Genomic DNA, 12,500 nt, shown 5'->3' with positions numbered 1-12,500 from the left:
GATGTGAAATGGCCCTAGTGTGACACGTGTGTTGATTCATTGGAAGGTGGTGGAGGATACGCTTAGGGGACTAGGGGCAGTCCGGAAACCATTGGGGGAGGAGAAGTTGAGTATTAGGGTGAGGGGTGGGTGGGGAGGAAGGTAGGGGGGGAGGAGGGGAGAGAGGAGAGGGAGGAGAAAGAGAGAGGCGAGAGGAGGAGAGAGAAGAGGGAGGCGAGAGAGAGAGAGAGGAGGGAGGAGGAGAGAGAGCAGAGAGAGGAGAGGGAAGGGAGGAGAGAGCGACGGAGAGAGAGAGAGAGGAGGAGGAGAGAGCGGCGAGAGAGAGAGAGAGAGGAGGAGAGAGAGCGAGAGAGAGAGAGGGAGAGGAGCGGGAGCGGAGAGAGCGGAGAGGAGAGAGGAGAGAGAGAGGAGAGAGGAGAGGAGAGAGGAGAGGAGAGAGAGAGCGAAGGAGGAGAGAGAGAGAGAGAGGGAGAGGAAGGAGGGAGAGAGAGGAGAGAGGAGAGAGAGGGAAGAGAGGGAGAGAGAGCGAGAGGGAGGAGAGGAGAGGGAGAGAGAGAGAGAGAGAGAGGGAGAGGAGGGAGAGAGGAGAGAGAGCGAGAGGAAGGGCGGGAGAGAGCGGAGAGGGGAAGGGAGGGAGAGAGAGCGAGAGGAGAGGAAGCGCGGGAGAGGAGAGAGCAGAGAGAGCGAGAAGGAGACGGGAGGAGAGGCAGAGAGAGAGGAGAGGGAGGAGCGGAGAGAGAGAGCGCGGGAGGAGGGAGAGAGAGAGAGAAGAGAGAGGAGACGGAGGAGGGAGAGAGGAGAGCGAGAGTGGAAGGAAGGGCGGAGAGCGAGAGAGCGCGAGGGACCGGACGGGAGAGCGAGGGAGAGAGAGAGGGAGGCGGGGAGAGAGAGAGGAGAGAGGAGGGAGGGGGAGAGAGAGAGAGCGCGAGAGAAGGAGGGAGAGAGAGAGAGAGAGAGAGGAAGGCTGGGAGAGAGGAGAGAGCGCGAGAGGGCAGGCGGAAAGAGACGCGGCGAGCGAGAGGGAAGGCGGGAGAACGAGCGAGAGAGGGAGAGCGGGAAGGCAGGGAGAGAGGAAAAGGAGAGGGGAAGGACAGGAGAGAGAGAGAGAGAGGCGGGACGAGGTGGGCGCGAGGGGACGAGAGAGAGGAGCGGGAAGGAGGGAGCGCGAGCAGGAGAGAGAGGGAAGGAGGGAGAGAGGAGAGCGAGAGAGAGGGAAGCGGGCAGCGAGAGAGAGAGGGGAGAGGGGAAGGAGGGAGACGAGGGGGAGAGAGAAAGGAGGGCAGGAGGGCGAGAGAGAGCGAGAGGAGGGGAGGAGGGGCGGGGAGCGAGCGGAGAGAGAGAGAGAAGAGAAGGGAGGGAGAGAGAGAGAGCAGGGCAGGAGGGCGAGGAGAAAAGAGCAGAGAGAGAGGGAAGGAGGGAGAGAGCGAGAGAGAGAGAGGGAAGGAGGGCGGGGAGAGAGAGAGAGAGAGGGCAGGAGGGAGAGCAGAGCGAGAGAGACGAGGGAAGGGGGGAGAGAGGAGAGAAGAGGCGGAGGAGAGGAGAGAGCGAGGAGAGGGAGAGGGAGGCGAGAGCAGGAGGCGAGGAGGCGGGCAGGAGGGAGAGAGAGAGGCGAGCGAGGGGAGGGGAGAGAGAGAGCGAGAGAGCGGGAAGGAGGGAGCGAGAGAGCGAGAGAGAGCAGGGACGGGGGAGAGAGCAGAGAGAGCGAGCGGCAGGAGGGAGAGAGCGAGAGAGCAGAGGGAAGGAGGGACGAGGAGAGAGCGGCGCGAGGGACAGGAGGGAGAGAGAGAGAGAGAGAGAGGGAAGGAGGGGAGAGAGAGAGAGAGAGAGAGCGGGAGAGAGCAGGGAGAGGGCGAGGCGGAGGGAGAGAGAGAGAGAGCGAGCAAGAGCGCGAGAGAGAGAGAGAGAGGGGAGAGAGAGCGCGGAGAGAGCGAGGCGGGAGGGAGAGAGCAGAGAGGAGCGAGGCAGGAGGAGAGAGCGAGACGGCGGAGAGAGGCAGAGGAGGGAGAGAGCGAGAGACGGAGAGCAGGGAGAGAGGGAGAGAGAGAGCGAGAGAGAGAGGGACGGAGGGCGAGGCGAGCGAGCGACGCGGAGCGGCCGGAGAGAGAGACGAGAGAGAGAGCGCGGAGAGAGGAGAGAGGAGCGGGACGAGGAGCGAGCGAGAGCGAGCAGAGAGGGAAGGAGGGAGAGACGAGAGGCGAGAGGGGAGGAGGGCAGAGAGAGCGACGAGAGAGGGAGGAGGGAGAGAGAGAGCGAGAGAGGGCAGGCGGGAGCGAGAGCGCGAGAGAGAGGGCGGAGGGCGCGAGAGAGAGAGCGAGCAGGGCGGAGGGCGCGAGAGGAGACAGAGAGAGAGGGCAGGCGGGAGAGAGCGCAGGACGAGCGCGGCGGGTAGGAGGGGCGAGCGCGCGAGCGCAGAGAGGGCCAGGCGGGCGCGAGCGAGCGTGCGCGCGACAGCGGCTCTCGCGCGTCCAGCTCGCCTCGTGCCTTCGGTCGCTCCTCGCTCGAGCGCGCTATCTTCCTTCTTTCTCTCTCTCTCTCTCTCTCTTTCTTCTCTTTTCTCTCTCTCTCTCTCTCTCTTTCCTTCTTTTCTCTCTCTCTCTCTCTCTCTTTCCTTCTTCTCTCTCTCTCTCTCTCTCTTTCCTTCTTTCTCTCTCTCTCTCTCTCTCTTTCCTTCTTTCTTCTCCTCTCTCTCTCTTCTTTCCTTCTTTCTCTCTCTCTCTCTCTCTTTTCTCTTTCTCTCTCTCTCTCTCTCTCTTTCCTTCTTCTCTCTCTCTCTCTCTCTCTCTTTCCTTCTTTCTCTCTCTCTCTCTCTCTCTTTCCTTCTTTCTCTCTCTCTCTCTCTCTCTTTCCTTCTTTCTCTCTCTCTCTCTCTCTCTTTCCTTCTTTCTCTCTCTCTCTCTCTCTCTTTCCTTCTTTCTCTCTCTCTCTCTCTCTCTTTCCTTCTTTCTCTCTCTCTCTCTCTCTCTTTCCTTCTTTCTCTCTCTCTCTCTCTCTCTTTCCTTCTTTCTCTCTCTCTCTCTCTCTCTTTCCTTCTTTCTCTCTCTCTCTCTCTCTCTTTCCTTCTTTCTCTCTCTCTCTCTCTCTCTTTCCTTCTTTCTCTCTCTCTCTCTCTCTCTTTCCTTCTTTCTCTCTCTCTCTCTCTCTCTTTCCTTCTTTCTCTCTCTCTCTCTCTCTTTCCTTCTTTCTCTCTCTCTCTCTCTCTCTTTCCTTCTTTCTCTCTCTCTCTCTCTCTTTCCTTCTTTCTCTCTCTCTCTCTCTCTTTCCTTCTTTCTCTCTCTCTCTCTCTCTTTCCTTCTTTCTCTCTCTCTCTCTCTTTCCTTCTTTCTCTCTCTCTCTCTCTCTTTCCTTCTTTCTCTCTCTCTCTCTCTCTTTCCTTCTTTCTCTCTCTCTCTCTCTTTCCTTCTTCTCTCTCTCTCTCTCTCTCCTCTTTCTCTCTCTTCTCTCTCCTCTCTCTCTCTCTCTTTCCTTCTTTCTCTCTCTCTCTCTCTCTTTCCTTCTTTCTCTCTCTCTCTCTCTCTTTCCTTCTTTCTCTCTCTCTCTCTCTCTTTCCTTCTTTCTCTCTCTCTCTCTCTCTTTCCTTCTTTCTCTCTCTCTCTCTCTCTTTCCTTCTTTCTCTCTCTCTCTCTCTCTCTTTCCTTCTTTCTCTCTCTCTCTCTCTCTCTTTCCTTCTTTCTCTCTCTCTCTCTCTCTTTCCTTCTTTCTCTCTCTCTCTCTCTCTTTCCTTCTTTCTCTCTCTCTCTCTCTCTTTCCTTCTTTCTCTCTCTCTCTCTCTCTTTCCTTCTTTCTCTCTCTCTCTCTCTCTTTCCTTCTTTCTCTCTCTCTCTCTCTCTTTCCTTCTTTCTCTCTCTCTCTCTCTCTTTCCTTCTTTCTCTCTCTCTCTCTCTCTTTCCTTCTTTCTCTCTCTCTCTCTCTCTTTCCTTCTTTCTCTCTCTCTCTCTCTCTTTCCTTCTTTCTCTCTCTCTCTCTCTCTTTCCTTCTTTCTCTCTCTCTCTCTCTCTTTCCTTCTTTCTCTCTCTCTCTCTCTCTTTCCTTCTTTCTCTCTCTCTCTCTCTTTCCTTCTTTCTCTCTCTCTCTCTCTTTCCTTCTTTCTCTCTCTCGTTCTCTCTCTCTTTCCTTCTCTCTCTCTCTCGTTTTCTCTTTCGTCTTTCCTCATTGGATGCACGCTTATCGAAGTGTCATTTATAGGCCTTTGAAGAACCCCTTTTGAACAAATGTTCTTTTTGCTTTTGTCTTGTAAGATGAACTTTGTTGTGATATTTTCTCCAGCCGATAAAAAAATATATATAAGTCCATTTTAGGTCGGATTTGAAAAAAAAGGACCAAAAAAAAACAAGTCATAATATAAACTATTTCTTTATCTCTATATCGCGTGTTGCGTATGAATCGGACTGAAGAGTGAGAGATAGTCTGACAGACAGACAGACTGAGAGAGAGAGAGAGAGAGAGAGAGAGAGAGAGAGAGAGAGAGAGAGAGAGAGAGAGAGAGAGAGAGAGAGAGAGAGAGAGAGAGAGTGAGAGAGAGAGAGAGAGTGAGAGAGAGAGAGAAAGCATAAGAGAGGAACGAAAGAATAACAAGGGAGAAGATCTATATGTATACATGCATGTGCATGTGTATGTTTACCTGTGTGTGTGCCGTTTGTGTTTGCGTATGTGGTTCTGTAAGTATATGATAACGTGTCTGTGTTCTGTATGTGTATGTGCGCTACTTATGCATGTATATGTGAACTGTATATGTGTATTGACGTGTATGCGTATGTGCATACGTATGTGTATGTGTATGTGTAAGAGAGAGAGGGTAAGTGAGTGAGTGGGTGAGTGATTGTCTGAGTGAGTGTGTGTCTGAGTGAGTGTGTGTCTGAGTAAGTGATTGTCTGAGTGAGTGTGTGTCTGAGTGAGTGTGTGTCTGAGTGAGTGTGTGTCTGAGTGAGTGTGTGTCTGAGTGAGTGTGTGTCTGAGTGAGTGTGTGTCTGAGTGAGTGTGTGTCTGAGTGAGTGTGTGTCTGAGTGAGTGTGTGTCTGAGTGAGTGTGTGTCTGAGTGAGTGTGTGTCTGAGTGAGTGTGTGTCTGAGTGAGTGTGTGTCTGAGTGAGTGTGTGTCTGAGTGAGTGTGTGTCTGAGTGAGTGTGTGTCTGAGTGAGTGTGTGTCTGAGTGAGTGTGTGTCTGAGTGAGTGTGTGTCTGAGTGAGTGTGTGTCTGAGTGAGTGTGTCTGAGTGAGTGTGTGTCTGAGTGAGTGTGTGTCTGAGTGAGTGTGTGTCTGAGTGAGTGTGTCTGAGTGAGTGTGTGTCTGAGTGAGTGTGTGTCTGAGTGAGTGTGTGTCTGAGTGAGTGTGTGTCTGAGTGAGTGTGTGCCTGAGTGAGTGTGTGTCTGAGTGAGTGTGTGTCTGAGTGAGTGTGTGTCTGAGTGAGTGTGTGTCTGAGTGAGTGTGTGTCTGAGTGAGTGTGTGTCTGAGTGTGTGTCTGAGTGAGTGTGTGCCTGAGTGAGTGTGTGTCTGAGTGAGTAAGTGTCTGAGTGAGTGAGTGTCTGAGTGAGTGAGTGAGTGTCCATACATATGCGCACGCGCGTGGGTGCTTGAGTGCGCGTGTGAATGGGTGTTTGAGCGTGCGCGTGCGAGCCGCGTGGGCGCGATGCTCAGATCGATGCCTGATCCCGGGAGCGCGCGGCGAGGCCCTCTCGGGGCGGCGGCGGCCTCTTTCGCGATGGGACGAGGCTGCCGCGAGGCCGCTCGGGGCAGATGGCGGCTGAGGATTCGTCAGACTTTCTCGTTCTTTTTTATTCAGATATTCTCGCCGTTTGAGATCTGCTCTTGTTTGCGGTTTTCCCGTCTCTATCTATTTTCCCTTTGTCTCTTCATCCTTCAATCTAACTCGATCTTTTTTTTTTTTTTAACCTTCAGCTCCATTTTCACACGGCGAATCACTTCCGCCTATCCCATAGCAAGAGTTACTATTGCGATCCGTACAATAAAATAAAAAAAACACAATTACAATACAAGAGAACAGAAAAGAATCGGGAAATACCGACCAAGCCAGCATTTCTACAATAATGCACAGATTCCGCCTAATTGGTGGGCCCGTCAATGCAACTTCCGTCAATGCAACTTCCTGCAATCAACCAACCCCATCTGCTACAGTCAACAGTACACAAGGTGCCGGAAAACGCTTAAGAAATACACAGAGACTTGAGATGGAGCCAAGAAACAGGCCTAATGAAAGTATGATTCTTCAGAACGGGCGCTGGGGAGGAGGGGGAAGGGGAGAGAGGAGGAGGAAAAGAGAAAGCGAGGAGGGGAGAGAGGAGGAGGATGCGAGGAGGAGGAAGAGAGGAGGAGGAGGAAGAGAGGAGGAGGAGGAAGAGAGGAGGAGGAGGAAGAGGAGGAGGAAGAGGAGGAGGAGGAAGCGAGGAGGGGAGAGAGGAGGAGGAGGAAGCGAGGAGGGGAGAGAGGAGGAGGAGGAAGCGAGGAGGGGAGAGAGGAGGAGGAGGAAGCGAGCAGGGGAGAGAGGAGGAGGATGAGAGAGAGAGGAGGATGGGAGAGAGGAGGAGGAAGTGAGGAGGGGAGAGAGGCGGAGGAAGCGAGAAAGAGCCGCTTTTCGGTATGCCTTCAAGGAGACTTCCTCTGCGCCCGCGGGCCTCGTCATAACTAGGCTGGTAACGCCATTAGAAATTCATACATTCATACATACATATACATACACACACACATATACATACATATACAAATACATATACACATACATAGATATATACATACATACATATTTACATACATTATTTACATTATATATATATAAACATACATATATATATACACGCAGATGTACACATACATATTCATAAACATATACATACATACATACATACATACATATATACATATATACATTTTTACATACATTATTTACATTATATAAATAAACATACATATATATACACACAGATGTACACATACATATTCATATACATATACATACACATATATACCCATAAACATTTAGACATGTATATGATAATATATACACCGGTATATATCCATACATCATGTACCTATTTATTCATATATCATACATCATGACTGGTAAAAAGCCAGAAGTGATCCCAACACCAGCATAAACATCTTCAATTCTTGTTAACCCCCCCCCCCCCCCCCCCCCCCCCCGCCTCGTCCCCTCTCATCCTCAATTCCCGCCGACTGTTACGTTTGATTAAACCATGTCACTGGGGAAAATGAAGGGCTTTCCGTTAATACATCGATTTCAATGCGAGAGAGGGGCTTTATCCTTCGTCTGTCCAAAGTCTCTCCTTGCAAACGGGTATGTAAAGGACGTCCAGGCCTTGGGTTTCCCGTTCGAGCGCCGTCCCTCACAAGCTCACTGGACGCGGAGACTAAACCTGACTGATAATACAAGGACAGCGATACTACGCCTAATAAAAACATGATTATCGCCCAAAATAAAATGAAAAGATATACATAGATTCAATGGAACAATTACAAGATAAAATACACCCACACCAATATCTGTCACTATGGATATTCGGCAAAAAGACAGATAACAGCACAATCTACACACCAAGAAAAATGCCAAATAGTTATAGCCTTATAGTCTGCATTGTTTGAAAACCTAGTTTTCCATGTCAGCGAGGCGGCAGAAGACCCAGGGACGCATAGTGATGGGAGGCTGACTAAAACTATGAACACTAAGCATAGTGCATTCAGTTTCTTCCATAGATTATATGTATATTATCAATCTCAAATCACACCTGCCACTCGCATCACACCATACGCATACACACAAGTACCCTTTATCAGCATCGCTCATTGCCACCCTATCAAATCTCAGGGTCTTCTCAAGGTTAATGATATCGTTGAATTTCAATATCATTGTATCATTGCCTTGTTCTCGAGCACAGTGATAAGATGAGTTACTCATATTTCACCCTTTACTATATTGCCAGATTCTCTTATTTTTCTCTGCTTTGATATCCGGAATGACTGTCTTTGCGGATCACGCGATGTACTATACAGGCATGACCTTGGCGGGGAGGGAGCACCTAGAGAGGATGTTATTAGAGAAATGACTTAAGTGTGAGAAGAGCCAGAAGGCTGCCGAAAAGGGCCCCGTGTTGGAAAGGTGAAGGTGTTATTGGGTGGAGTATGTTTGACGGGAACAAAAAATGTACATTACAGTGTCATAAAGATGAAAGGTGGGACCTCGGGTATATCGTGAGGGTCTAAGTAACACCCAAATTCGTTCGGAAAACAGCAATCGTGGCAAAGACGGCGACACAATAAGAAGGACAGTAACAATAGTATGACAATAAAATAGTACGCCCACGACAGCATCAACAATATGAATAATACCATCAACACCAATTATAACTATGGGAAGAGCTGTAAGGTTCATTTGTAGGAGGCGGTGGTGGAGGTGGCAACACTAATACCGAATGACAGCCATGGAAGCGAAAGCCAATGAGGGAAGGAGGACATAAACGTATCTATCATCTCACTTTCTCCCGCGTATTTTCTGTCCAATGGGAGAGAGGGAGGGAAAGAGGGGAGGGGGAGAAAGGGGGAGGGACATGGAAATGGAGAGAAACAGTTATGAAGAGAGAGAGCTACAGATGGGCAGACAAGCAGAGGGGGGGGGGGAGAAAATTAATGAAAGAGATGGATAAAAACTGAAAATGAGAATGAGTGGCGGCTAGGAAGGAGAGAAAGAGAGAGGGGATGAATAATGATGCTGATGATGAAGTAAACCATGGGAAGCGAATATTTAACGGAAAGGCCTATATACTAGAAAATAAAATAAAATAAAACAGAAATAAATCCCGCCGTACGACACTCACTCCAGCATTCTCGCTCTAGTCCCCAAAGCTGTTATTACTGTCACATTACGCGAGCCCGTACTTTACATTGCTGGCTCTTGTTCTAACCTTTCGCCACGGAAAAATCCCGAAATTATGTGAACGCCCGTTTTAAATTTCATGTAATACTATATTCAACACAACTGCATAGGTGAGTCATGTTTGTGCATATCCTCATGTCACAAATTAGCAGGCATAACCAACAAGACGCCTTCCCGCATATGTTATTGGCGGTAACAATGAACGTTGTGTAAACTGTAATTCATGTAACTGACCACATCACAATGGAAAGCACAATTTAAATACATGACGTCACCCTGTAGAATACAGACAGGATGTCTCAACCGACGACGTAAGTAAATTTATATGACTAATTAATGAGAGGAAGCGATTAAGCCGACAATGAACAAAAGCTATTTTTCGAAAATTCCCAATGGTTTATTAATTATTTCATCAACAACAGCTTTTGTTTAATTCTTGTTGCCGCTTATGTTACTGTAGCCAGGTGTAATACAGGAGATAGTGAAGCAGAAAGTTAAAGAAAACGGGATCAAGGGACGGATTAAGTCGCAACACAAATAAAAATAATAATAAATTAAAGATATAAAAGACAGAAAGAGGATCTCACTAGCCTATCACCTTGAAAACAACCATGAGATTTTATATGCTTGGGTTTCATGTTTTCACGGCCTACGGATATGATGAAACAAACAGAAACAAGATGTTGAAATGACAATTTACTGTATCCAGGCAAATATAGGAAGCGTGCGTGTATATACAAACCATTTTGTAATGCTAGCGTCCTTCGCAAAAACCGCAATTGTGAACGAGGTCTCGAAAATACTTTTTACCGAGTCTGTTTATTTGTATTAATAATTTACCCCTTAATAGAGTAAATGGCATTGATTGAAATAGATACAATGCATTTTACTTTATAAGGCAGTATACACTTTATATCGGAATTTCTAGAAGAATCTGACAAAATAATAATTTTATAGTAATTCTAGAAAAGCACCGATATCCACAGCCAGATTTTATAAAACAACCTGCCAGCACTACTTGGAGGGGTATTACCACGATCACACCGACTAAATCGTTATTCTTGGCTTTGGTATACCACGAAATTAACAAAGGTATCATGACCATTTTTTCAGCACAAAACAAAAGCTAAATATTTATATCATATGAGCGTTGGAAGCAACAAAAAACACAAACTGTCCTTTCAGAAACAAAAGTTACATACTTCCCTCCACCCAAATCTCAGGAGTGTTACATTACGTGGGTCAACTCACCTGTGGTCCACCTTATTGCCAACAAAGGTCATGCACACCACGACCATGGCCGGCATGAAGGAACCCCAACATGCGAGGAAAAACACGAACTTCTGGTACTTCCCGAAGTGGCCGAGGGCGTCGTTGATTGCCTCGAAGTCTATCGTGTTCTTCTTCTCGGGCTCGTGGCTCTTGGCCTCTTCCATGGCTGCGGGCTTTATTTCACGCAGGGCAGATACTACGGTCGGTCACTATGCTACTCCGTCACACTTTCGTTATTGTTTTTTTTTATGTTTCTGATTTTTTGTTTGCTTTTTTAGTCAGATAATGTTTCTATGAGTGGTAGAACAAAAGGAGAAAAACGTAAATATCCAGATGCAACATGACACCGCAATGAAAGTAGCCTAAAAATGCCTGAATAAATAGAAACAATAGTTTGTGCCTTCAAATGGCAAAAACTGCCGACGCTGAGTGAAAGTCCAGACTGGTGCGAGTTTTCACGAGTTACTTTGCATGAAAAGTTAATTGTTAATTCCATGTAAAATTAATTTACACCAATAGAAGAGCTAATAGGTTATAGCTTTGCCAGATTATACCACAGACGTTCACAAGTTTTACAGATTTATGTCGCAACGAGCGAGCTGCTCAGTTTTACCAATATCCTCTGCACTGTCTACAATCTATTTGCATTTACTACCGCCAAGACTTTGTATTTAGAAGCAACAATTTATAAGTCTAAAGTCTAGTGTTTTTTTTCGCTGACGCCTGTGAAATAAAATCTTGCACTTCTACTTTTAATATATAGCAAATAAAAAAAAAAAAAACGAGATTTTTTCACAAATTACTATACGCGTCTTCGAACTAAGCTATAAAATTTGAACTCAAGATACTCAGGGTTCTAATTGTCTTATTCAATGGAATTGAACACTGCATTCCAGTTTTAGTTTTGTTTTGTTGGGACTTTACACCTGTCAACAGCTATGACCATAACGCCATTTACACCACGTACACCACAACCACCACATTAGGTGTTTCCGACCCGTCTGCTCTGTGATTCCAGGTTCCAAGCCCGTGTTACTGGTAGGTAAGGCCGAGGGTGCCCGCTGCACGATGCTCCTCGGCACCGGAAAACACAATAGTTACTGGTTGCTTCTTTCATCATGTTTGTTTAATGTGAAAGACCAGTTCGACGTATAAAAAAACTTCCACAGGATGTTGAAGAATTACTACATTTATATTCACGTTCCATTTGTTCGCTAAAGTAAAATGTTTGGAAACACTGCGTGACCACGCATTTAAACCATGTAAATTCATACACCTTTCCGAAAGTGGATATCATACAGCGAAACATTTCTTTCAGCAACAATATTCAGGAATATTCATTAAAATCACCACGGATGTAAATAGTTATGCATCATCTTGATTTACAGCGCAAAACACGGTGCACGCGATCAAAAATTAGCAGACTGCGGAAGTGAGGACAGCAGCCACGAGCATTCAACAAGGTGCTCACTGGGTTCCAAATTTCTCGTCGTTCTCTCGACCGCTTGGCCAGAATCCAAAGCTGGGCGCGGTATGACCCTTTTTTTCCCACAATGCTTTGTGATAGAACTACTTGCTCTTAGTGTGAGCTAATAAATACACCAAAGACATATATGTTTATGTAAATGAACATATATGTGTGTGTGTGTGTGTGTGTGTGTGTGTGTGTGTGTGTGTGTGTGTGTGTGTGTGTGTGTGTGTGTGTGTGTGTGTGTGTGAGTGCGCGGGTGTGTGTGTGTGTGTATAGTATATATGCGCATATATATAATATATCTATATATTCATACACACACGCACACATACACACACACACACACACACACACACACACACACACACACACACACACACCCACATACACACATACACATACACACACACACGCACACACACACACACATACACACATACACATACACACACACACGCACACACACACATATATATGTATATGTATATGTATATATATATCTATCTATATATATATATATATACCGGTATATATATTGAGCGTTTGTGTGTATACACATTCGCATACGCGCGCACACATGAATATCAAACTTATTCGAGAAAAAATAGTGTAGTGGTTGCCATAAACGATCGCCATCGATGTCTCTCTTAGTATTCCATCCCTGGAAAATGATAAGTCATTTACAATATATATCATGGTCAGCATATGAATGCCAATCAGGGTGGAGTCTCATGGGTATTTCCCGATAGGCCGGTATGCACCAGTATTGTTTTTGTATTACCGTTTCAGTAAAATACATTTGACGATATCTATGTGGGCCGCATATTGCGGTTGTCTTTATTATTGCTGATAATATTTTGT

At 46.8% G+C, this 12,500-nt stretch overlaps 1 protein-coding gene across 5 annotated transcripts in view; it reads right to left on the bottom strand.

Annotated features, from left to right (window-relative positions):
• The window catches only part of LOC125042058 (organic cation transporter protein-like), a 119,915-nt gene that overhangs the window by 47,174 nt on the left and 60,241 nt on the right, over positions 1–12,500 (bottom strand). Inside the window, exons 1-2 of one of the 5 annotated variants that reach the window (XM_047637524.1) lie at positions 11,136–11,260; positions 10,148–10,459 (exon numbers count right to left, since the gene is read on the bottom strand). The exons of 3 other annotated variants lie outside the window; for them this stretch is intronic. In XM_047637524.1, coding sequence (XP_047493480.1) covers positions 10,148–10,332 — 185 coding nt within the window. In that variant the 5' untranslated portion in view covers positions 10,333–10,459; positions 11,136–11,260. Of the gene's footprint in view, positions 1–10,147; positions 10,478–11,135; positions 11,261–12,500 lie in introns of those variants that run through there. One more of the 5 variants, XM_047637532.1, reaches the window with a different exon arrangement.

The sequence above is a fragment of the Penaeus chinensis genome, chromosome 3 (assembly GCF_019202785.1).
Source record: "Penaeus chinensis breed Huanghai No. 1 chromosome 3, ASM1920278v2, whole genome shotgun sequence".
Lineage (NCBI taxonomy): Eukaryota > Metazoa > Arthropoda > Malacostraca > Decapoda > Penaeidae > Penaeus > Penaeus chinensis.
This window is presented reverse-complemented; position numbering and strand designations above follow the sequence as displayed.